Source organism: Suncus etruscus, chromosome 16 (assembly GCF_024139225.1).
Source record: "Suncus etruscus isolate mSunEtr1 chromosome 16, mSunEtr1.pri.cur, whole genome shotgun sequence".
NCBI classification, from domain to species: domain Eukaryota; kingdom Metazoa; phylum Chordata; class Mammalia; order Eulipotyphla; family Soricidae; genus Suncus; species Suncus etruscus.
In genome coordinates, this window is record NC_064863.1 from 46,907,389 (window position 1) to 46,933,890 (window position 26,502).

Genomic DNA, 26,502 nt, shown 5'->3' on the forward strand with positions numbered 1-26,502 from the left:
AGCAAATTATAGTATGTATTCATTGTCTCTTCTTGTGATGTTAGTTTAATTGCTTATTTTAAAGCAGAAACATTAGAGTTACATACAAGTGTCTTGCAATATTTTTACCAACAATAAAATTAAGTAGAGGCTTAATAATGAAAATACCTGGTGTGATTTTAATATTATTTTGAGATTTTGGTTGTATAAATGTACATGTTCATTATTGGAGGAAAAAGAGCTTTCAATAAAAAATACCCACAAGACCTTTGGCACTAATGGAATTTCTTTTTACTATTTTTTTTAATCTTTTGTGACCAAGTAAGCTTTGGCTGAGAAAAAAATTTCAAGACATTTTATATAGTGCCTAGAGTTTTCACAAGGTGATTTTTAGAGGAAAATAAAATGGAGAAAATAAAATGTTCGCTTCAGTTGTAAGCTGGAACCAAATGGTCTCTGTTTCAGACAAAATGATAAGATGTTTCAATTTGTGGATCATGAGAAAGGAGCCAAGGCCAGAACTGAAGAGTTTGAAAGAGTATAAAGCCAGGTGCTAATGGTTCATTGAGCCATATGAGGAGGAAATGAGTGATGAGGGCTTTCCTTCAACTTCAGAAACCTCAATCATTGAGTCTCTTAGTGAACTATTAAAAAAGTCATTGGGGCCTGGTTCGATAGTAAAAAGGATAGAGTACTTGCCTTGCACACGACAGACCCAAATTCAATCTTCGGCATCAATATGGTCCCCCAAGCACTGTCAGAAGTGATTTCTGAATGCATAGCCAGCAGTAGTAACCCCGTAGCATTGCTAGGTATGGCCCAAAAAACAGTAAATAAATAAATAAATAAATAAAATGAAATCCAATGCAAATATTATTTTTCTCCATAGCATATTTTATCACAGGTTAGGGTTTTTTTTCTTGGGGTGGGGGGGTTGGGTCACACCTGGCAGCACTCAGGGGCTACTCCTGGCTCTACACTCAGAAATCGCTCCTGGCAGGCTTGGGGGACCATAGGGATGCCAGGATTTGAACCACCATACTTCTGCATGCAAGGCAAACGCCCTACCTCCATGCTATCTCTCCGGCCCCTCAGGTTAGGTATTTTTAATCTAAGTATCTTCTGATCTTCTCCACTTTCCTGCCCCCACTCATACAAGGTCTTCTATTTCAAACAGCCAAATTAGAACATTTATAACTTAGATAAAATGCTACTAACTGTATTGATGTATAGTTCTACAACCTCCCCCCTCCTTTTTTTTGTATGCTTTTGGGGGGGTTCACACCCAGCAGCACTCAGGGGCTACTTCTGGCTCTGCATTCAGAAGTCACTCCTGGCAGACTTGGGGACCATATGGAATGCTGGGATTCAAACCGGGGTCTGTTCTGTGTTGGCCGTGTGCAAGGCAAACGCCTTATGCAACCCCTTTTTCAAGTACTTGTTACTCCTCCAGTAAATAAAATAAGGTTGTTCTCTCAAAAAGTACAAAAGACAAGTTTATTAAGCAAATCTAATCTTGGATGCAAGTTAAGACTATTTACAAGCTCTGTTGTTTTTTTTTTTTTTTGGGGGGGGGGGTTTGGGCCACTCCTGGCGGTGCTCAGGGGTCACTCCTGGCTATCTGCTCAGAAATAGCTCCTGGCAGGCACGGGGGACCATATGGGACACTGGGATTCGAACCAACCACCTTAGGTTCTGGATCGGCTGCTTACAAGGCAAACGCTGCTGTGCTATCTCTCCGGGCCCAGCTCTGTGTTTTTTTTAAAATTCTCACAAACTTCTCCAGTACTGGCTATATGTGATTACTTCTAATTGCTGCACAATAAATCCAAACAATAAATAAAGTTATTTCTGCATCCAACGACAAGCATTGATTTGAAGACCACAGGAGAAGAGAAGACTTCTCCCGGAAGTTGATGCACACCCCACAATCCTCCATTTCGAGAGTCCAAGAGCCACAGTTTACCATCAGTGGAGGCTGTGGCCACCAACCAGTCACTGCTGTGATTCTGGAAAACAAATGGCGTTGCATACACCCTTGAGGTAGTTTTAAATTTCCACCGGAGTTGACCTTTCATACTACAACAATAGATAAAGCAGTCATGGGAACCAAAAATTATTTCTTGCTCTGATGCTGAAGCACATGGTGATGAAAAGACTGGTTCACTGGTAGAGAATTGCCAAACCTGAAAGATGATACCCCCCCAAGAAAACCATTAATTCATTGCATTTAAATAGCTTTCTACCAATTAAAGCTTTATGAAGTTATTAATAACAATGTAAGAAGATGTAGGCTATGGAATACTAGCTACACACAGGGAAAATAATGGCTTTTCCCAAAATATAACATCTTTTTTTTTTTTTTTTTGATTTTTGGATCACACCTGGCAGCGTTCAGGAGTTACTCCTGGCTCTACGCTCAGAAACCGCTCCTGGCAGGCTCAGGGGACCATATGGGATGCCGGGATTCAAACCACCATCCTTCTGCATGCAAGGCAAACGTCCTACCTCCATGCTATCTCTCTGGCCCCAAAATATAACATCTTTTTGTCCTAGTGGTTAACCCTAGGGCAAAAAAAATTAGAGCAGTTTTATCATGAAGTATAAGTTATACATATATTAAATTGAACTTCATTCAAGATGGAGATTATATACATGATTAGAAATACTTGTTTAATGTTAAATAGCACTGATTTTCCAATGTATCTTGAGAAATGACCTGACTCCTGTTGTAGAAAAGAAAGTGTACCAAAAGGCAAGGTTTATATACAACATCTGAAAGTTTTAAACAAAAAGCTATTAGTTGAGGCCAAAGCAACAGTATAATGGGTGATGTGTTTGCCTTGCATATGGCCAACTGAGTCCAATTTCCGTCATCCCATACAGTCCCAAGTCCTGAGAGGAATCATCGCTGAGCTCAGAACAAGAAGCAATTCCTGAACACTGCTGGGTATGACCCAATTCCCTCCAAAAATAAACAAATAGAGCTATGAGTTATTATATCTTCTCTATAGTATTTGCTTATTTCAAAGGTACTACAGACAAATATGCTAGTCAATATTTCAAAGGCAAGACACAAAAAAATGCCCAAAATTTAAGACAGTATTTGGAAACACATAATATGCTAGAAAATATAAACAAAATAGTGAGCACAGTTACGAAATATAATGTACAATCTTGTCTGTCCCTGATTCTTAGAACCTAAAGGTAAGAATATACTCAAATAAAAATTATTTAATTTCTAAATAAAAGATATTAAGTGAATCTAATAAAATAGCTCATGATAAGGAACTGTTATGAGAAACAAAAGGGTTTCCCCCACAAACACACAATGTTTTCAAAATGAAAATTTTACCTTTTCTCCAAAGTGAGTGAAACAGAGTAAATTCCCATCGACACAGCCAATACAGATATACTCTAGGCAACAGCAAGGAGAAGAGAAGAGTGGCTTTCCACAGTCATGTTTCCAAAGTCTATCCCCAGTGGCCTATTACAGGCAAAAAGCAATTTTTGGCATTTAAGTCATCATACTAATCAATAACCCTCAATAACATGTACTTCTAAGCCTCCCAGTGGCAAAGCTATAAGCATCTGAAAGTACTTCAGCAGCATGCTGACATTATAAATGAATTAAGTACATAAATACACAGCTATAAAATTAATCAGTGCAATTTATGAGCCCAGGTTAAAAAAAACCCTTGATGAAACCAGGAAATAATGATCATGTAAGATCTATTCTTCAGGGCTAGTGAGAGTATGGAGGTATGATATTTGAGTTGCAAACAGCCAACCCTGGTTCAATCTGGCACCTTTATGATTACCTGAGTACCATCATGTATGGCCCATGAGCATAGACACTAGTATTAAGTCCTGAGCACCATTCGCTGTGGATCCAACCCAAAAGAAAAAAGTCTATCTTTAGAATGAACAAAAAATTCTTAATATGATTAAGGGAATTCTGTCAGTTTTAAAAAAATAGGTAAGAGATACACAGGAAATTGGATTTCATTTTTCCTGACTTTATTTAAATATAGTAAATTTTCTATTGGAGAAGGAGGTCCAGGGCTGATAATATACCATGCTCATGGACTATTTCTAATTCTATGCTCATATGCTCAGGAATATCACCTGGGATGCTTATAGGACCATATATAGTGCCCAGGACTGATCCACAGTTGGCTATATACAAGGCAAGTGTATATAAGTGTATAAGTGGACCTCCTATTTTCTCTCTCCATAGTGTATTTTGATTCAGTGAGAGCTGGACTATCAATGTAAATAGCTCAAACTTACTAAATATAACCCAAAGTTATGTAGTTTTAAATGCTGCTAGTAGGGCCTGGAGAAATAGCACAGGAACTAAGGGCTTTTGCTGAACAAGCCAGAATATGGTCCCAAATTCAAATCACCTGTACCCCACATGTACCACGCTTGATCCAGAAAGCTCTGCTATCTGTGAGACCTTGCATTGCTGGCAATTTCTGGCTGTAATGTAGTTAGGTATATACAAGTGCCACATACACAAGTTTGGCCACCAGCGATCACCAAAATTTTTAAAAAAGATATCGAGAACCATTGATAGAAGTGCAACTTCTGGCAATTACATGCAGAAGCATTGCAGTGAGTTCCAGAGATGGAACTTGAGTGCTTCACCTCAAATATGAGTCCTGTGGAGCACACATAAGCACCTCTACTAAAGGAATGCACACCTTAGAGAACACTGCAGTGCAGTAGGAGCGCCTTGGGCTAGCTCCACAGGCTGAACACATGGGATGCACAGAGGGGTATGTGAGCCCACATATGTGAGCACAGTGACAGCCACAAAGGGGGACAGAAAAGTTAAATGAATGAAAATAAAGAGGAATAAAATAATAGTCTCTTGTGCCTACAGGATTTACAGCCAGTAAGAGTCCACCCAGTGTAGCCAAATACACGTGATGTGGAGTCAGGCTCACACAAGGAGAAGAAAAGATGGCTCCTCCGCACTTTGACTTCCAAATGCACCTCCTTGCCTACAAAAAAAAAAGAAAGCAAATTACGTTGGTTTTGCAGGCAGTTAACAAATCCACATTTCCTATTCCTCACAATACTGTGTCTACTTAGTCAATTTTGGTTTCAGTATAAAACTCATGTTCACCAAGGAGAATCTATTTGTTGTAAAAGAAGATAAAGATAGCTCTCAGACAACAACAGAGTATGTTTAGCATTCTTGCTTTTGATCCTTTTGGTGTGTGTATATGCATATACTCTTTAATATAGGTGTGATCATTCTGAATAGACACTTGGAGTTGACTTTAGATCACCTTGTAAAACTTCACATATTTCTCTCACTGGAAATTGAAACTAATTTCTTGGTATTACTAATAAGTTGTAAACAACTTGGTACATATATCTGTCTATGGTTTTGATTATGTTGACAGATTAGACCCCTAGAAGAGACTTATGAATCAGGAACTGAAATTGCTTTTCTCAGAGGCCATACTAGTTATAACTTTCATTCTTTCTGGGATCAGGGATGGGATGGGGGAGTGAGGGTAAATAATAGGCCACACAAACAGTGCTCAGTAGTGACCTCTTCAGGTGCTGGGGGGCGGGGGGGGGGGGGGTAGGAGGCTATCTGTGGCATGAGGGACTAAACAGGTTTTGGCTCCTGTAACCCTGTATTACCTCTCCAGCCTCCTCATTCACATTTAAAATTAGCATTTTAATGCCGGTTGTTTGTCTATATTTCTTAATTTTCGTCTCTTTTATTATTAAAGGTATGAAATATTTACTGTTTGGGGCAATACCTGGTGGTAATCAGGGCTTATTCCTGGTTCTTTATTCAAGGGTTATTCTTTTTTTTTTTTTTCAAGGGTTATTCTTGGTGGGACATATGAGATGTTGTGTATTAAACCCATGACTGCCACGTGCAAGGCAAGCACACCCCCTGCTGCACTATGACACTGATCCTCAAAAAATATTTAAATAAAATCTCTTCTTTGGGGCTCTGGATGTTTATGATTCTTTTTTAATTTTCCTACCTGGGTTTTTGTATTTTTTCTTTGTTCATGCTTGCTCTTTCTCTTTATACTTATGAGTAGTCACCTTGTCATATTTGTTTCTATTTTTTCTCCAACTTATTTTGTAATTCTTCAGTTTGTCCCAAAATCAGGTCTTCCTGACACTTGTATGATTCTTTCCTATTTCCTAATTTTCTTGTATTGCAAAAATTTGAGTAGCAAATGTATTTGTGTAAATTTGGGAAGGAAGTAAAACAAAAGGTAAGCTAGAAAAATAGCATGTAGCCCCTTACTCTTTCCATAATTATGCACAACTGGCAAAATCATTAATCAATTACATGGGAATGTTTCTTGCTCTTCTACACTTAAGGGACTAAGGAGACGGAGTCTTACATAAACATCCAGAGCATATGCATGCTGATCATGAGAGCCAATATACAGGAGTCCTGTGGACAGGTCCAGCGCAGCTGAGCTTTTGACAGCATCCTCAGTTGTAAATACCCAGTGCTTTTCTCCACTATTACTTTTCAGAACATAAACTGACCCATTGTAACAGCCTGTAGGGAAGGAAGCCAAATATAAAAGATAGAAATCTAAAAATGTAAGCCATGAATTTAACATCAGATGTTCTTTATGTAAAATTGGCACTATATTCAGCTCAGAAATAAATTTCAGCAATGAAAGTGGAATCAAAACCACATAAAATCTCTAAGTATTTTTAAACAAAGAAAATACTGCTGATATTAAAATAAAAATAAGCCATGTTTTTCAAAACTATGTGCTTTTCTACTGACACCAATGAAGCAACGCAGTGCAGGAGAGAGAAGCTTTGCCAGACCTGCTATACCCTATCCTGACCATTTCATCTACCATCCTGCATGTGACCGAGCTGCAAGGCCTCAAAGTTTTCTGCTGAATACAGAAACATCCACCTCATAGGTGACTGTAATAATTTAAAGAGTATGTGGATAAGTGCCTGCTTCTATCATTTCTGGAAGTGCTAACATTTATAACGGCCAATGTTAAGTGAGCCTTTACCTTATGAAGGGTGCTGTTCTAAAACTCTTATTTCTATTAACTCATGTAATCCTCATAGTGAAACATGTCCACATTGTAAAATGAAAAGAATTAAGCGATTACGGGGGCCGGGCGGTGGCGCTGGAGGTAAGGTGCCTGCCTTGCCTGCGCTAGCCTAGGACGGACCTCGGTTCGATCCCCCGGCGCCCCATATGGTCCCCCAAGAAGCCAGGAGCAACTTCTGAGTGCATAGCCAGGAGTAACCCCTGAGCGTCACAGGGTGTGGCCCAAAAACCAAAAAAAAAAAAAAAAAAAAAAAAAGAATTAAGCGATTAGGCAGAGGGATTAAAGTTACTAGGGCAAAACCACATGGCTAATATGGTACAGCAAGAATCAGAACCCAAGATGTCAAGGGGCAGGAGCAATAGTACAGCAGGTAGGTGTTTGCCTTGCATGCAGCCAACAAGGGCTCCATCCTCAGCATCTCATATGGTCCTTGAGCACTGCCAGAAGTAATTCCTGAGCACAGAGACAAGAATAACCCCTGAGCATCACCAGTATGGCCCCCCAAAAAACAAAACAAACAAAAAAGGAACCCAAGAAGTCAAGTTGTAGAACCTCTATTCAGATTGCTTATTCTAAACTGCTGGAACAGATAAGATACATGCAGGAATTCTGATTGTCTGAGTGGAATTAGTGATCAAAACCCTGGGAGTTGATTGACTATAGGCATTTTCCTCTGCTAATTAAATTCAGAAACTTACCTATTGCAATAAAGTTTCCACACTTAGATAAACATGCTGAGGATTCAATTCGATCTCCTAAAACCTGTTTCCACTTCTCTTTCCCAGAATAAAGGTCGACTGCCACCATTGTATGAGAATGAGAGCCAATGTACACAGTTGCAGATGATGAGGCAGCACTTGAAATTACCACCAGAGGTGAGGCATCTACACATTTGCCAGTGTCTGACCTCCACCTCACATGGAACTCCATCTGCTTGACCTCTGACTTAGGTATTCTCTCTTCAAAAATTTTGACAGTACAAGGTGGCTCTTGTAACTTGGCAAGAAGAGCTGGAGAACTGAAGTCTTGTACAGTCTGAGTGTTTGTCTGTGAAGTTAAATCAGAAGTGTGGGTAGATGGGCACTGCCCTGATTTGGTGAAAATACCAGTGGTGCTCCTTGACAAAATCTGACTTCCTCTGCTTAGTGCAATGAAGGAATTTATCTGGCCATCACCACCATCAGAACACAAAGGCAGAGCTGTTTTACTATGTAAAGATTTACTAGTGTTTTCCTCTTGATCCACATTGCTGAATTTTCTTTTAGTGGCACAAGTCTTGCTAAATTTCAGTTCTTCACCTGGATACACTGTTCGAACAATATGATTGTAAATTTCTACAATGGAACTGGTAAGAAGAATTTCTAGAAGCCCAGGTACTGATGTGCCAACAAGTTTCTCAATTTCACTGAGGAGCCGTATGGACTTTAAAGAATCGCCACCACTATTTATGAATGACTCATCAGAACTCTTCAAAGGATATTCTGAGAGATTCAGAATAGACTACAGAAAAGAGAAAGGAGAAAAAGAATAAAGGTCTAACATAAGACACACAAAAATACTTTTAATAATAAATATAATTTTTTCATCATAACGAAGATCATAACTATACTAATTTGATCACATTCTTGAATGACAAATTATACTTCCCTTTAAGAAGTTTTTTTTGTTTTGTTTTTTTTTGGGCTACACCCGTTTGATGCTCAGGGGTTACTACTGGATAACTGCTCAGAAATCGCCCCTGGCTTAGGGGAACCATATGGGACGCCGGGGGATCGAACCACGGTCCTTCCTTGGATAGCACTTGCAAGGCAGACACCTTACCTCTAGCGCCACCTCACTGGCCCCTTAAGGATTTTTTTCTAAAATAAGGAACGTATTTATAAAAATGTAATTTAGGGTTGGAGAGATGGTACAGCAGGTAGGGTACCTGCCTTATATGCATTGGTCCAGGTTTGATTCCTGGCACCTCAAATTGCCCCCAAGCACCACCAGGAGTAACCCTTGAGGGTAGAGACAGGAATAAATCCTGAGCACTACCAGGTGTGGTTGAAAATACAAAACCAAAAAAAAAAAAGTGATTTACTAATATTTGGGATTTCTGTAATACTGGACACAAAATTACTTTTGAAGTATCTAAAAATAAAATAGATCAGACTTTTATCTAAATTTATCTATTTTCAAAAGACTATAATTTATACCATTTTATCAGAACCCTTTAGAAAGTTCCACATTTTATGTATGAAAAAACTGCAATTTCACAAATTGAATAAACTACTACTACATAGAATCTAGGCAACAATGACATTCTTAGAAAATATTATCAAATAAAGAAAATAAAACAAAAACAAAAAGAAAATATTATCAGACGGGCTGGAGAGATATCATAGTGGTAGGGCATTTGTCCTGCAGGCTGCTGACCTGGGACAGGCCCAGGTTCGATTCCCAGCATCCCATATGATCCCCGAGCCTACCAGGAGTGATTTCTGAGCGCAGAGCCAGGAGTAACCCCTGAACACCGCCAGATGTGGCCCCAAAACAAACAAAAAACAAACAGGTGCCAGAGCGATAGCATAGCGGTAGGATATGTGCCTTGCATGCGGCAACCCCAATGGACTTTCTTTCCATTCCCGGCAACCCATATATGGTCCCCCGAGCCTGCAGGGGCAATTTCTGAGCACAGAGTCAGGAGTAACCCCTGAGCACCATTGGGTGTGACCCAAAAACAAAAACAAACAAAGAAAATATTATCAGACTAGGCTTAAGAGATGGTATAGCAAGCATGGCAGTTGCCTTGCATAAAACTCAACCAGAGTTCCCTTTCTGGTACAACACATGGTCCCTCGAATCCTGTCAACAAAAGTGATCTGAGTATAGTGGACCCAAAACCAAAACCAAAAATAAAAAACAAACAAACAAAAAATAATAAAATAAAAAATAAAAACAAGGCCAGAGAGAAAGAACAGCAGGGAGGGCACTTGCCTTGAACATGGCCAACCCAGGTTTGATTCCCCAGCATCCCATCTAGTCCCCCAAGCATCACCAGGTATAATCCCTGAGAAAAGAGGTAGTAATAAGCCCTGAGCATAGCCAGATATGGTCTCTCCCCCACAAATAAGTAAATAAAAACAAGCAAAAAAAAAAAAAAAAGAAAAGAAAAAAAGAGAGAAGAAAAGAAAATGCTAACAGACTTCCTAGGTTATAGCCTTCTCTCTTTATAAAATGATGTCTTTAATAACAAATTTTGTGTTAAAATATGTACCTTCCACAAATGCTGTAGTTTTTCCCATAGTTCCTCTTTTCCATTAAATTTAGCCTCAGACTTCAAGTTTACGTAGTCCAAATAAATCTTATTTAGTTCTAAAACATCAATTTTGCCTTAATATAAAAGAGAAATAAAAAGTTTAAAATTTCAGTCTCAAACTCTTATTTTCATTCTACAGGATAGAAATTCTCTAAAATAATTTGCTATAGTCAATTATTTAAAAAAAGCAATTCCATGCTAGAGAAGAGGAAAAAGAGAAGCTTAACAGAGCTCAAGGGGCTAGAGAGACAGCACAGAGGGTAGGGCACTAGCCTTGCAAGCAGCCAACCCAGGTTCAATCCCCAGCATCCCATATGGTCCCCCAAGCCTGCCAGGAGTGATTTCTGTGCAGAGCCAGGAGTAACCTCTGGAGTAACCCCTGAGCACTGATAGGTGTGACCCCAAAACAAAACAAACCAATTGTATTATAGGGGCCAGAGAGACAGCAGGTAGGGTGCTTGCCTTTCACATGGCTAACCCAGGTTAGATCCTCAGCATCCCATATCGTGTACAAACCTTGCCAAAAGTAATTCCTGACTACAGAGTCAGGAGTAACTCCTGAATACTCCTTGGTTAGGCCCCAAAACAAAAACAAACAAAATAAATAGTACTATAAGTTAAGTAATTACTGCACTTTTAATATTAAGTATACATATTAAATACAGATGAAGGGCCAGGTTTGTGGCTTGATGATAAAGTCCATGCCCTGTATGAAAAAAGCTCTGGCTTCAATCTCTGGTGCAGCTATTTAAACAAAGATAAAATTGGGAAGGCAATAATCCCATAGTAAGTCTGGGAAGATAGAAAAAGTACTTTACAGGGGCTGAAGCGATAGTATAGTAGGGAGGATGTTTTCCTTGCACACTGTTGAGCCAGGTTTGATCTCTGGCAACCCTTGTGGTCTCCTGAGCCTGCCAGGAGTAATTCCTGAGTACAGAACCTCAGTAACCTCTGAGAACCACTGGGTGTGGCCCCCCAAATAAAACAAAACAAAACAAAACAAAACAACAAGATGCTGTACATGTACTGTACATGGAGCACTGAGCTCCATTTTAATTTTAAAATAACTAAAATCAGAAAAGTAATATAATGATCAATAGCCTACATCTTGGAGGAGTCAGATAGGCCTAGGCAGAATTTTAACTCCACCACTAACAAGTGTGTGATATGGAGGCAATTACTTAAGCTTTTCTAGGTCATAGCTTTCCACATCTACAAATGGGAATACACTTATTCCAGGATCTTCTGGAGATCAAATGAGTTAATTATATAAAGCATTTAACAGACTGCTTATCATATTCCATGTTGGCAACAAAGATAACAGTGAACACTTAAGTGGAAGGTAAAGCAGATAGGAATATTATTTGCATCATTGGCACCAGACAAATCTACTTCAAGCCATTTTACCGTGAGATGTAAATGGTAGCACATCTATTGGCACAAGCTCATCAGGGATTGCATGACTTGGAAGCTGCTCCTGTAGTTCTTGAAAAATGTAGTCCTTCTCTATATCAGCTTTGGACACCAAGAACAGAATTAACTTTTCCTGATTATACCATGTTACAGCACAAGATTCCACTTGCTCAATTCCTTCAGCAACCTGTAAATGATTATCCCAACTTACCAACAATCACAGAAATAAAATAAAACTGCCCAAATGCTCAAACTTATTACATCTGAGTCAAAAGTCAAAACAATTCAGAAATGTACTGAAGTTGTTTTTGTTTGTTTGTTTGTTTTTAAGAAGAGGAGCTGACAAATAGTACAGTGGGTAGAGCACTAGTTGCATGTAGCCAACCCAGGTTCAATCACTGGCACCCCTATAACCTTCCTAACCCCTGCCAGGAGTAAGGGATGGAGTCATAATATAACAGAAAGGGAGCCTTATATTGTGCACAGCCAGGTTTGATCCCAATATGGTCCCCTGAGACCCAGTAGTGACCCCTGAGCATAAAACCAGGAACTACTCCTGAGCACAGCTAGGTGTGCCCAAAGTCCCTCCTCCTCCCACCGCCCACCCAAATACTTAAAAATTCTACCTGCTGTACAAGTTCAATGTTAAGGCGTTTCCCATGACGTTTGATCTGACTGTCCTTCCGTCCCAAGAAAAACATCTCTCCGTCTTCCACAGTCACAAAGTCTCCTGTGGCTCTCATTGTGCCAAATGGCACTATCATTTCATCATCCAGAAAACATACTCTGTTTCTGCCACCTTCACAAGATAGAAAGGCCAATACAATTAAAACCATTACAGAGAAAATATACTACCAACCATCAAATCAAGAATATTGCCAAATGTTTAGTTGCTAAGTTTCAACTTTTTGAATACTAATATGGAAAGGTACGCTTACTATTAAATGTCACCAGAGGTAAAGAGGTAAAGATAAAAGTACCTCAGTAAATATACAAAGGGACAAGGTTTTTTTTTTTTTTTTTTTTTTTGGTTTTTCGGGCCACACCTGTTTGGTGCTCAGGGGTTACTCCTGGCTAAGCACTCATAAATTGACCCTGGCTTGGGGGACCATATGGGATGCCAGGGGGTCAAACTGCAGTCCTTCCTTGGCTAGTGCTTGCAAGGCAGACACCTTACCTCTAGTGCCACCTCGCCAGCCCCAGGGACAAGGTTTATTTCTAAAAATGCATGTGGATATAAAAATTCTTCAGGGGCTGGAAAAATAATTCAGTATTTAAGATATGTCTTGAAAAGGACTGGCTCCAGTTTGATCCCCATCAGCACAGGATTTAAACACCAGAGTGTGACAACTCCCCAACCAATACTTCAGTGCATACATACCTCCCACCCGCTCCCCCCCCCCCCACCCCCCCCCCCCGCCCCAAGCACCATAGCAGGCCCTGAGTTGCCTGGCCCTTGAGTCTTATTATCTAAGAATAGCACAAAGTGTCTCTGGGCCTCCAGAGTATCTCTCAGGGGGAAAAAACCAAATCAGTGGGTCTTTGATAAAAAAAGACTTTGGCTACAAACATACAGGTCTGGAGAGATAATACAGTGGGTAAGGCACTTATCTGCACGTGGCTAACCTAGGTTCAATCCCCAGCACCACACAGGGATGATCTCTGGAGAAAGAAAAAGAAAGAGAAAGAGAGAGGAAAGAAAAGAGGGAGGAAGTAAGGGAAGGCAGGCAGGCCGAGCTAGTTTTTAATGTATCTACTTTCTCTTAGGTAGTAAAATATTGTTAGCTAAAATAATTATGGTAATTGATTAAATATTTCATAACTATGAGAATAAAATTAAAAATTATCACTAAAAGAGATAGCATGGAGGTAGGGTGTTTGCCTTGCATGCAGAAGGATGGTGGTTAGAATCCTGGCATCCCATATGGTCCCCCGATTCTGCCAGGAGTGATTTTTGAGCATAGAGCCAGGAATAACCCCTGAGCACTGCTGGGTGTGACCCTTCCCCCAAGAAAAATAAAAGATCACTAAAAGTAGATTTGAAATATTGGAGAAGGGCTAGAGTATAGCTGATAGAGAAGTATGTTTCCCCTTACCTCCAAAATGGGGAAAGTACAAATGAAACAATCCAAGTTGGTTTTTGTCTTTAGATTTCTTTTTTTCTAAAGAAAAATTTTTGGTTTTTCAGTCAGCACCACCACCACCATCTTCTAGAAAATCACCAAAATGATCAACACCAAGGGTAAGAGGAGAGGTCTCACTAAAATGTTCTCGAGAGCTTTTAGAAAACATGGAGCTACTCCTAAAATAGTGCTAATACACACAAGTAGTTCTACAGGAAAGATGAATTAAATGGAACAAGCACCATGAAAAATGGAATAAACCCACAAATCCACAATCCACGGCAGAACTGGAAGAGGCTGCAGAATTACCCAGCATGCTGTTGGCTGTGTTATAAACAAACAAAAGCAGGATACCTGCCAGAAGCAATAGTGTTCATACTAGGAATATGAAGAGTCAAGGTATCTTCCAGAAATGTGTGAGGAAAATGGTCAGAAAAAAAGAAGCTGAAGAGAAAGATGCCTGGGTTCAATGAAGCACAGTCATGCTTAGCCCAGAGAAGTTCCACTGTGAGAAATAAAATCAGACCCTAGGAATCCATGGCATGCATAGGGTGAAACAAATAATTATTATTTGAAACAAATAGTAAAAAGAACTATAGTAAAAACAAACATATATATATAGTAAAAAATAATAATCAACAAATATAGAAACCCACCTAAAAATAGTTGGCCAATGCCTTCCTGAATTGTGAAACCATTAACATCTCTGACTTCAATTACTGTTTCAAGTAGAGGAAATCCTAGTGGTACAGGCATTTCATGTTGTCTATGTAAAAGACAATCATCCAAATCAGAATTTTAAGATGCTCATTATGATAGAATACTCTCTAATATATTTAAATAACACTGTACAAAATAAATATATTTTTATAAGTTAATTTTGTTATGCTATAATTTTTTGTTTGTTTTGGGGCGATACCAGGTGCTCAAGGGTTACTCCTGGCTCTGCGCTCAGAAATCACTACAGGCAGTTTTGGGGGAACATATGGGATGTCAGAATTGAACCCAGGTCCACCCTGGGTTGGCTGTGTGCAGGCAAATGCCCTACTGCTGTGCTATTCCTCCAGCCCCATATGTTATAATTTAAATACAGCCAAGAAGAAAAGGTTAAGTGTGAAGTTCATCATACATTGTTCTTCATTGCTGTTAAGGATCAAAAGGTTCTGGTAGGTACAAAAGGTTCTAAGTAGCACCTAGCATAAGTTCCTGGAATCCTAGCTGAAGTTCCTAGATAAATACTACTTCTAAGGTCAGAAATGCAACTCAGTGGCACATGTGAAAGTCCTGAATTTGATCTTCAGCATTTAAGAGAAAAAAAAAAGAGCTATCTCTAAAATTATTACAACAGATTCTATCAGAAATACTAATAGCACTAAGATTCTGGAAAGGACTGAGTGCCTGCAAAGCAGGTTTTGCAAGCAGGAGGACTAAGTTCATCAGTTGGACCCCAAACAGGGCCAGCAGTACCTGAGCATCACCACGGTTTGTATGCCAAAAACAAAGAAACAAAGGGTGGGGAAGGAAATTACCCAATTTGATAATTAAAATAAGCCCTTACTTCATAGGAGAGTTAAGAATCTTCTCTGGAATCTTGTAAAAAGTTGCCCAACTTGATACTTCTGTGATACCATAAATATTAAATATTTGTGTTTTATTGTCTTCTCCTCTCCAGCTCTTGAGTATAGCCAGTGAAGGAAATGCTTCCCCACCAAGGGCTAAAACCCGTAGAGAAGTACTGGTGGATAAAACTGTAGTCTTGATAAGCTGAGACCCAAATCTTCTAAGCAAAGTTGGTGTTGCCTATAAAAACATAGAAAACAACAACAACAATGTATTTCTTTCCTTCCAGGTTTTTATAAAAAAGGTAAATATTCAAAACTTAACTTTGGGAGCCTACATGAAAATGAACAATGTATTTAACAAATGGCAAATCTTACTTTGAAAACTAAGGCAGGAACTGGAGCAATAGTGAAGGGTAGGGCGCTTGCCTGGCATACTGCTGACCCAGGATCAATCCCCAGTATCCCATTTGGTTTTCCAAGTTCTGTCAGGCATAATTTCTGAGCTTAGAGCCAGGAGTAACCCCTGAGCCCGGTCATATAAATAAATAAGTAAATAAATAAATAAATAAAAAGAGTAAAGCAGTAGCATTATTCTCTAAATGTGAAGAGAAAATTTGCAAGCAAGAAATGCTATTTTATTATATAGACAGAAAGACTGAAAAAGAACAAAATCTGTAAAGTCAAGTAATAGTTCCTTTGGGCCCGGAGAGATAGCACAGCGGCGTTTGCCTTGCAAGCAGCCGATCCAGGACCAAAGGTGGTTAGTTCGAATCCCAGTGTCCCATATGGTTCCCCATGCCTGCCAGGAGCTATTTCTGAGCAGACAGCCAGGAGTAACCCCTGAGCACTGCCGGGTGTGGCCCAAAAACCAAAAAAATAAAATAAAATAAAAATAAAAATAATAGTTCCTTTAACCATTCTGTAGAAAAAGTATACGGGGGGGGGGGGGCAGAGTGATAGCACAGTGGTAGGGGCATTGCCTTGCACATGGACGATCAAGGACGGATCTTGGTTTGATCCCCAACATCCCATATGCTCCCAAGCCAGGAGCGATTTCTGAGTGCATAGCCAGGAATAACCTCTGAGCGTCACTGGGTGTGGCCCAAAAACAAAAAACAAAAAAAAAAAAAAAAAAAAAAAGAAAGAAAAAGAAAGAAAAAGAAAAGAAGAAAAAGTATGGGGCTGGGAAGGTGGCGCTAGAGGTAAGGTGTCTGCCTTGCAAGCGCTCAAGCGCTAGCGTAGGACGGACCGCGGGGACCGCGGTCGTCCCATATGGTCCCCCCAAGCCAGAGGCGATTTCTGAGCGCATAGCCACGAGTAACCCCTGAGCGTCAAACGGGTGTGGCCCAAAAACCAAAAAAAAAAAAAAAGTATACAAAGGTTTTGGTTTTGGGTTTTTTTTAAATATCTTCAGGGTAAAAGAGATAGTATAGTGGTTAAGTTGCTTGCCTTGTAATGCAGCCAACCCTAGTTAGATCCCTGGCACCACATCTTGTCCACTAAGCACTGCCAGGTGCAGAGACAAAACAGAAACAAAACCCATACAATATACTGAATAATGAAGATAAAACATTTCACTTGACCTTAAAATATACCTGCAAAACTGTCACTCTGTGACGGGAAAAAAGCACAGCAGCTAATTTTGTTGGAAGCACTTTGACAGAAGTTGGTACAATAAGCAGAGATGCACCACTTGTTAGAGCAACAAATATTTCCACCACAGAAGGGTCAAATGTCAAAGGTGAAGCCAGAAACAAAACATCATTTTGTGTGACTTCAAAAATTTCCCTAGGGTAAAAACAGAACAGAGCAGTTAGAAAATGATTAACAATCAACACATTCTTGTGTGTGTGTGTGTGTGTGTGTGTGGTTTTATTTGATAAACACATAATTTTTATTCCACAGAAGCAATTGAAAGTGGACCTCAGTGGAAAAGTGTGTCCTGGCATGATTCAGTGGACAGAGCCTGGCCTTACTTGCTCCCGCTCTTCTTAATTCAAGAATTCTGGGCAAGGGCTCGATTCACTCCTTTGGAACACAGAAGGATTTGGGAATAGATTAAGACATCTCAAACATAATGTGTTTCTAACTGATCATTCATTATTGCGGTCACATGTCAGTTGCACATACAGGAAATAAATACACTTATTGGGAAAGGAAGGGGCCAGCAGTGGTAGTTAAGTGTTTATGTGGACTATTCAATACATAGCATATTCAGCTACATAAGTGATCAGAATTGTCCATCAGTCAGAGGAGGGTTTGGGTTATGGGAGGGGAAAACGGGGCAGGGTGGGGAGAGAGCCCTCTCTTGCTAACAATATTGCTAAATAGAAATTCCTATTTGAGGTCCGGAGAGATAGCACAACAGCGTTTGCCTTGCAAGCAGCCGACCCAGGACCTAAGGTGGTTGGTTTGAATTCCGGCGTCCCACATGGTCCCTCGTGCCTGCCAGGAGCTATTTCTGAGCAGATAGCCCGGAGTAACCCCTGAACACCACTGGGTATGGCCACAAAACAAAAACAAACAAAAAACAAAACAAAAAATAAATTCCTATTTGGTAATGTAGGGCCCCATCACCTAAGCAGACTTTCTCCTGACTCAGAGACAAGGAAGAAAAAGATGAACATTCATTCTGTCAACCCTTGAGCTCCTGGAAATGGTGAGTCTCTTTGGCTGTTCTTTTATGCCACACTCTCCATGCCTTACTTCTCCCCTTTCACGGCCTTGTCTTTAAGGGGCCTTTTCCAGAGGCCTGCTGTCTCTTTGGTCTGTGTTGGAGGATTTCTTGGCCTTTTCCATCTTATTTTTGCTGGGCAAGGTAGCCTCTTTGCTGGGCTCTTCCTTGTGTTGGGCCTGTTTTGGGTTTCTCCTCAAGTTTATTGGCCTCTGTGGCCTTCTCGTTGGACTCTTTCTTCTCGGGAACTACTGGTGTCTCTTCCTTCTTTGGTTCTTCTGGCTCCTTCTCTGCTGCTTTGCTGACCTCTTTGGCCTTGCTATCTTCTGGTTCCTTCTTTGCTTCCTCAACTTTCTCTTTGGGTTTGGCTTCTTTCACACTGGCAGGAGCCTCCTTCTCCTGGTTGGCTTCAACCTTGGCTTCTTGGGGATGTTCCACAGTGGGTTCTGTCTTCTTCCCTTCTGGCTTGGAAACCTCCCTCACTGGCCCCTCAGCTTTCACGCCACCCTTCTCCTCAGGTTTCGACACACCTGGAACTTTCTCTTCCTCTGCCTTCTTTGGGGGCTCTTTGACTTCCACTTCTTGGGTTTTCTCCTCCTTCGTTGGAGACTTTGCCTCTGCTTTCTTTGGGATCTTCTTCTCAGGAGCCTTAACCTCCTTCTCTTGGGACTTCACCTCCTCTGTGATACGGCTTTTGGCTTTCTCAGGGGACTTAATGTCTGCTGGAAACCTAACTTCCTATTTCACTATGGTCTTAGCTTCTGGAGATTTCACATCAATAGTCTTGGCCTTTTCAGGGGACTTGGCTTCCTCTGGGACCTCCACAGAAAACTTGGTGTTCTCTGGGGATTTGAGCTCCATGGAGGACTTGGCCTTCTCTGGGGACTTGGCTTCTTCTTTTTCTGGGACCGTAGCTTTCTCGGGGCACTTGACCTCCACAGTTGACTTGGCTTTCTCAAGAGACTTAACTTCCACAGAGACTTGACTTTATCTGGGGACTTGACCTCAACGGGGGATGTGGCTTTCTCTGGGGAATTAAGTGCAGCTGGCAATTTTGCCTCTTCTTTCATGGGAGACTTATCCTTCACTGGAGTCCACCTTAGGAGGTAACTTTGCTTCTTCCTTCCTTCCCTGGTGATTTGACCTCAGCTGAGACTTGGCTTCTTCCTTTGCCAGAGACTTGGCCTCCTCCTCAGGGGATGTAGTATCTTCTTCTGGGACAGACTTTTCTGCTTCTCCTCCTTTCTTCTCTTCCCCCTCTTCCTCCTCCTCATCTCTGACCTCTTTCTCTTCTTCAGCCACTTCAGATACTTGGATCTCCTCTGTCTGTTCTTCCACAATCACAGCTTCTTTCTCCTACTTTTCTACCACTTTGATCATCTCTTCACTTTTGACCTTTATGTGCGTAGTTGCAGAGGAATAGGAACAAAGTCAGTCTGACACTCTTCACCCTACAAGTTTCCTGTAAGCAGCAATCTCTATGTCCGGGCCATCTTGACATTGAGCAGGTCTTGGTACTCGCAGAACCGGGCTGCCATCTCCCACTTGGTGCTCCTTAGCTGTCCAGTTGCTGGATGGCATCCTGATAAGATGCGATGTCCACCTGGTGCCAGTCCTCCAGGTCTGAGCCTGCAGCTGGCACTGATGTCGGTTATCTCCTCCTGCGCCGAGCTCATGGCATCTGTGTTCATCTTGGCTGCCTCTGACAGTCCAGCTGCACTCAGAACCACTCCTCAGTCTGTAGAGTGCTCTGCACAGCATGGCTCTCCAGTTGTGCGAGAATCTCGCGCAGCACCGACGTGACGTTGCACTTGAAGGTGTCGCGGGCCTCAAACTTCGCCTGTGCCATAGCCCTGGATCAGGCGAGGAGCTGATCCACCTCCTCGCGGTGGAGGTGCCGCAGGTAGCTGCACTCGTCCTGCAGTGCGCTGCCTCGGCCGCCTCGCGCTGCTGGGCTTCGTATACAAGCCCTGCAGTGCATGCACGATGTCCTCAAGTAGGTGCTTCTGGGCCCGGAGAGGTAGCACAGCGGTGTTTGCCTTGCAAACAGTTGATCCAGAACCTAAGGTGGTTGGTTCGAATCCCGGTGTCCCATATGGTCCCCCGTGCCTGCCAGGAGCTATTTCTGAGCAGATGGCCAGGAGTAACCCCTGAGCACCGCCGGGTGTGACCCAAAAACCAAAAAAAAAAAAAAAAAAAAAAAAAGTAGGTGCTTCTGCTCCAGGCACAGCAGCGCACAGTGCCCACCCTTTTTTGGGGGGTGGGGCATACCCAGTGGCACTCAGGGGTTACTCCTGGCTATCTGCTCAGAAATAGCTCCTGGCAGGCACGGGGGACCATATGGGACACCGGGATTCGAATCAACCACCTTAGTTCCTGGGTCGGCTGCTTGCAAGGCAAACACCGCTGTACTATCTCTCCGGCCCCACAGCGGCCCCCTTTAAAAAAAAAAAAAAAAAAAAAAAGACTGGCCACTGAAGTGGTCAACCTTGACATTTCTTAAAGGGGGTCAGATAATCAAAATGGAAAATGAAGATATTAATCCTAGAAGTCTTCTTTATTGATACAAAGATTAAGGTCACTTAAGCAATCTCTACTGTTTTGGGTGGGGAGGGGTACTTTGGGCCCACACTTCAGTGTATAGGAACTACTCCTGGCTTTGAGGATTGTTCCCGAAAGTGCTTAGAAGATTATGCAGGGCCCAGGATTGAACTGAGTCTCCTGAGATCTCTGAGCCATCTCTCTGGCCTTTTATAGGTACATCCAGTACAATCTGTTTTATCTGTGATGGTTTTCTGATAAGTCATCTTCACTGGACTGAAAAACATTCTCCAAATCTTTTTGCTAATGTTTCCCATTAAGGCAGAGAAAAACAATCCCCACAGAGCTGAAGGACAGCAGAGGTAACAGAGCTTTGATAACATACATAACTTCTCTCAGTTATTTAATCATTTTTTGTTTGTTTGGTCTATACCCAGCAGTATTTAGGAGCTACTCAGTATTGGGGGAGTGGGTAAGGCAGCTGGGCAATGCAGGAGCCTGGAGCTCCAACATGCAAATCAGCCTGTTGTGCATCTTTCCTGATCCCAGTTATTTCATCACACATTTATCTAGGCAGAGTGGTAAAGGAATTATATATCTATATTAAAAACCTCTAGTTGACTATCACTTAATATAAGGGACATTATCTTAAGTAGAACGGATTTACTAAGTTGAAGGTATTTGAGTTGGGGACTGGGGACCAGAGCAATAGCACAGCAGTAGGACGTTTGCCTTGCATGTGGCTGACCCAGGATGGTCCTGGGTTTGATCCCTGGCATCCCATATGGCCCCCCAAGCCAGGAGCGATTTCTGAGTGCAGAGCCAGGAGTAATTGCTAAAAAAGAGTTGGGACCTGAGGAACAGTACAGCAATACTTGAATGTGATCAACCTAGATTTGAAATTCAGTATTGCATGTGGTCCACTGAGTACTGCCAGGAGTAAGTCCTGAGTACTGCCAGTGTGACTCAACTCCTATCTATAAATAGATAATATTTATATTATTTATTATATTATATTAATATTTAATCTATAAATAGATAAATAGATAAATAAAGCATAGCGTTCTGAAGAAAGATTTGAAGGTCAGAACCTACCGAAAATGATTGATGTTTGGCATGATACATGCATGAGGTACTCTGACGATCTTAGGGGTCCCAGTAGTGCCTGAAGTATGGAGCACATAAGCCAAACCCTCCTTTTGCCTTGCATCCATGTACTCTTCAAACTTTTCTTCATGGCTGTTCTCAACACTTATACTGTCCACAAGTTTTTCTTTCTCATATCTTCCTTTTCTACCATTTAATTCCAAGCTCATCTCAACATTCTTCCAGTGTAGTTTCAAGAGTACTAGGTCTTTATGTTCTAGTGTAGTTATATCACAGGTCAACAATCTTTCAAAGGAAGATCTGAATGTCTAGTGGAAGGAAATAACATTTAAAACATGAATTTCAGTGAACAGAGTGATAGCACAGTGGTTTTCACCTTGTGACCAACCTGGGTTCAATCCCCAGCATCCCATATGGTCCCAAGCCTACCAGGAGTAATTTCTGAGCACAGAGCCAGGAATAACCCAGAGCACCACCAGGTGTGGCACAAAACAAATAACAATGTCAAAAGACATTTAAAAAATACAGAATATAAGGTATTCATTTACTCATCAATGTAATTTTAGCAGGGGAAATGCATACACAACAGTGCTTAATGTTACTTCCTGGCTCTGCCCTCAGGGATCACTCATGGAGGGACTTGGAGGACCATATGGGGGATCTGGGGAAGGAATTACATACAAAGTGAGTATGTACATATACAAACTACATGCTGTACTACCAGTCTGGCCATTTTCTGATATTTAAAGAGATCAAAAGCTTGCTGAACATCTGATAACATTTATTACTCACAATAATTACCCTACCTAAAATGCCTGAAGTGCTGACACTGGGTAACCCTGTTAAATTAGTAAATTAGGTTCTAAAGTAAGGCGAGAAAGACCCTTTGTGATTGAAAGATTAATAAATGTAAGGGGTCGGGGCGGGCGAGGTGGCGCTAGAGGTAAGGTGGTTGCCTTGCAAGCGAAGGACCATGGTTTGATCCCTGGGAGTCCCATACGGTCCCCCCAAGCCAAGGGCAATATCTGAGCGCTTAGCCAGGAGTAACCCCTGAGCATCAAATGGGTGTGGCCCGAAAAACCAAAAAAAAAAAAAAAATAGATAAAAGAATAAATGTAAGGGGCCAGAGAGAATACTGTAAGTCTTATTGGGGTTTGTCTTGTATGTCAGTGACTCAAGAATATTTGGAACTGGGCCCGGAGAGATAGCACAGCGGCGTTTGCCTTGCAAGCAACTGATCCAGGACCTAAAGTGGTTGGTTCAAATCCCGTTGTCTCATATGGTCCCCCGTGCCTGCCAGGAGCTATTTCTGAGCAGACAGCCAGGAGTAATGAGTAACTCCTGAGCACCGCCAGGTGTGGCCCCAAAAATCAAAAAAAAAAAAAGAATATTTGGAACTATACATGGTGCTCCAGGCACCACGAAGGTTCATTAATGAGCTGTGAGCAAGGAATACCCCCTGAATATCACTGGTGAAGAAAGAGAGAGGAGGTGAGGAGTGAAGAAGGTGGAGAGGGGAAGACAGAAAAAGAGAAAAGAAAGAAGAGAAAGAGAGAAAATAATAAAGAATGAATGAAAGAAAGGGAGAAAGGCAGGAGAAAGAGAAAAACAGAGGGGGAGGGATGGAGAAAAAAAAGAAAAAAGAAAGGGAGAGAAAAGGAAGAGAGGAGAGGAAGAAAGAAAAAATAATAAGAAAGAAAGAACAAATGCAATAAAGAAAGGAAAGAGAAAGAAAACAAAAATAATCTCAATGATTTTAATATATAAACTCATGGACTGGAGACATAGCTCAAGTTCATATACTGATTGGAGGGTCCCAATGCAGTGTTCCAGAACACTGCTAAGAGCTACCCCGAAGTAGAGCTGAGAATAACCCCTGAACACTGCCAAGTGTGGCCTAAAACAAAACCAAACAAAAATAATTAAATTGCACACGTACATTGACTTGCTGTTTTTCAACAAGAATAAATTTCAGGTTACATTTTTTCATGAAATGTGCTGAAAATGTGGGTGGTGAATCTGGATCAATAGGCACATAAGCAGCAGGGACCTGGAGAATTCTGAAGAAACAAAAGTACAATGTAAGAATAATACATGTTGAAAAATAATCTTACTAGTAAGCATTTATATTTCTCTAAGTAATTTACTTCTGAATTTTCCGAAAATTTGCAATACTTTTATTATTCCTCTTCGGTTAAAAAAATTTTTTTTTATTTTCCACTTCAGACTTAATATCCTGATTATTTACTGTATTTGAATTATTGTTTACTGATTATTTAGTGGATTCAATTATTATTTACTGTATTTTACTAGAGAAATTCATATTTGTTTGTTTGCTTGCTTGTCAAAATCATGCATTACAGACCAGCAAGACAGATAGTACAAGAAGGGTATTTGCCTTGCATATGGATGACATGGATTCAACCCCTAGTATTACATATGTTCCTGAGTCTCTCCAGGAGTGATCCCTGAGCACAGGGATATAATATCAAGTCCTGAGCACTGAAAGTCCTTCCCCAGTTCACATCCAAATATTTAAAGACTGTTACCCAAAACTCAATCATGTATTCATTTACTGAGTAGTCCAGTATCGAAAACTTTGGTATGCAAAAAAAATCAGTCATGTTATTTCTGATTAATTTTTTAATCTAACAACAGAATTTACTACTTTTCCTTTGGCAGAAAAGTAGACTTTTTATTTAGAGATACTTAAATGCTGTTATCTGTAAAAAAAAAAAATTTAAATAACTCCTAAATAATGCCAGGTTAATTCATTTTAATGATTAAAAATACTCTAGAAGAAATAAAAAGACTTTAGCAAACAACCCAGGGAAGAGCAACAGATAACCAAACAAAAACTTATTATGCTCTACACATTAAAGAATTATAAGTTATATTACAATAATAGCAAGTCTTAGTTCTAAAAAAAAATTTACCCTAAAATCCAAGAAGGTAAGTTTATTCCAGGATGACAGTAGAGTCCAATTTCCCGAATTCCTTGAAAGTCACATTGTGATAACAGAAAATGTGATAATTCTGAAGCAACAGTAACCACAGTTTTATAAGTGTAATATTCTGGAGGCTGGTTGTTACATTTATCAAAACATACAGCTGTCTTATCTGAATAAAGAGAGGCAGCCTGATGAACCAATTCCTGGAGAGTCATATCACTGAGTTTATCTAAACATCATTGTTTGCAGAGAACTCCACCTGATGCAGACATATCCTAGGCACAAGAAGAGAAACATGAAATCACAACTCAGAAAACTCTTTTTGATCTGGGTCAGAGACAGCACAGTGGCTGACCCATGATAGATCTTCTGCATCTGGTATGGTCCCTGAACTTGGGATCATAATGAGTGGGAGCAAGGAGTGATTTCTTTTTTATTTTCCTTTTTTTCTGTCTTTCTTTTTTTTTTGGGGGGGGGGGGTTGGGTCACACCTGGCGGCGTTCAGGGGTTACTCCAGGCTCTCAGCTCAGAAGTCACTCCTGTCAGGCTCTCGGGACCATATGGGATGCCAGAATACGAACCAGGGCCTGTCCTGAATCGGCTGCGTGCAAAGCAAACACCCTACTGCTGTGCTAACTCTCCAGGCCCATTAGGAGTGATTTCTGAGCATAGAGCCAGAAGTAACCTGAGTATTGCCTGCTGTGGCCCAAAAGGAAAAAAAAAAAGGATATTTGATCTTACGCATTTACCATGATAACTGCAGAAAAAGACTGATAATCTGATACAATCAAGTTAACACTGGAAAATAATTTATTAAGGAAGTGGTAGGCATGATAATTATACAGGTAAAAACAGAATCCTCAAAACTTAGAATGTAAAATTACAAAAATCGTAACCAATGAAGTAGGACATGCTTGGTACCAGTACAAGGAGATACCAAGTTTGGTTGCCTTGCATGGCAGACCCAAGTTCAATCCCTGGTACCAGAAGATGGCTCAATTGTAAACCCTGAGCACCGTGTGTGTAGGCTTAAAACTAAAATAATAATTAAAATAAAACATGCTCACTTTCTCCCCCTCCCCCAATTTTTCTATAAGTGTTGTTACAAATTAAGGTTAGGTGGCTAAAATACTTTACAGTGATTCTGAAAAGACTGATGAGCATAAAGTCTACTTTTGGAGGAGACTGAGATTTGACCTTGACCCACTAAGAGGGTACTCCTGTCTGCTTGGTTAGGGGAAAATATGCAGAGCTGAAGATCAAGCTGGGAGGGTCTGCATGCAAGGCAGAAGCACCTTAACTCTATTATCTCGAAGGGCCCATAAAATCTAGTTTAAATATGGGGCCAGAGAGATAGCATGGAGGTAGGGCATTTACCTTGCATTCAGAAGGTCGGTGGTTCGAATCCCAGCATCCCATATGGTCCCCCGACCCTGCCAGAAGCGATCTCCGAGCATAGAGCCAGGAGTAACCCCTGAGTGTTGCCGGGTGTGACACAAAAACAAAACAAAAAATGTAGTTCAAATAACTGAATTTTGGGTCTGGGAGAAAGGAGTTCAAGTACACTCCCAAAAAGTGGAGAATTTTATAATGCAGAAAGGTTCCTTCTGCTACAAGCATAACTAATTACCTAAACTATAGATTATGCCTTATTATGACAAATTTCCAAATAAGGTATATGGCTGAAAAGGCTGAAGCAAATGAAGCAGTTTCAGGTTTGATCACAGGCATCCATGGTCCCTGAACAACTGAAGGTGTCATGCCCG

At 40.8% G+C, this 26,502-nt stretch overlaps 1 protein-coding gene and 1 pseudogene across 2 annotated transcripts; both read right to left on the reverse strand.

Annotated features, from left to right (window-relative positions):
• Positions 1-1,787: 1,787 nt before the first annotated feature.
• Positions 1,788-25,054, reverse strand: AASDH (aminoadipate-semialdehyde dehydrogenase). Of its 2 annotated transcripts, XM_049789938.1 has the most exons (14): positions 24,722-25,054; positions 23,725-23,845; positions 21,774-22,093; positions 17,059-17,251; positions 15,460-15,701; positions 14,558-14,667; positions 12,405-12,577; positions 11,773-11,965; positions 10,324-10,439; positions 7,763-8,564; positions 6,375-6,538; positions 4,869-4,991; positions 3,335-3,466; positions 1,788-2,165 (listed from the first exon to the last, which is right to left on the reverse strand). In XM_049789938.1, the coding sequence occupies exons 1-14, from the start codon at positions 24,949-24,951 to the stop codon at positions 1,788-1,790; spliced, it is 3,297 nt and encodes a 1,098-aa protein (XP_049645895.1). In that variant the 5' UTR covers positions 24,952-25,054. The 2 variants fall into 2 exon arrangements, with proteins under 2 accessions (XP_049645895.1, XP_049645894.1); XM_049789937.1 differs by lacking the exon at positions 1,788-2,165 and having other exon boundaries at positions 3,159-3,466.
• Positions 18,166-20,118, reverse strand: LOC126032536 (neurofilament heavy polypeptide-like; annotated as a pseudogene).
• Positions 25,055-26,502: the final 1,448 nt, after the last annotated feature.

Excerpts from the sequence above, each read along its gene's own strand:
- AASDH (XM_049789938.1), bottom strand. The coding sequence starts at position 24,951 with ATGACTCTCCAGGAATTGGTTCATCAGGCTGCCTCTCTTTATTCAGAT. Across the intron at positions 23,846-24,721 it reads TTACCTTCTTGGATTTTAGG|AATTCTCCAGGTCCCTGCTG; the intron begins GTAAATTTTTTT and ends TTGTTTCTTCAG. Across the intron at positions 10,440-11,772 it reads GCTACCATTTACATCTCACG|GCAAAATTGATGTTTTAGAA; the intron begins GTAAAATGGCTT and ends TTTTATATTAAG.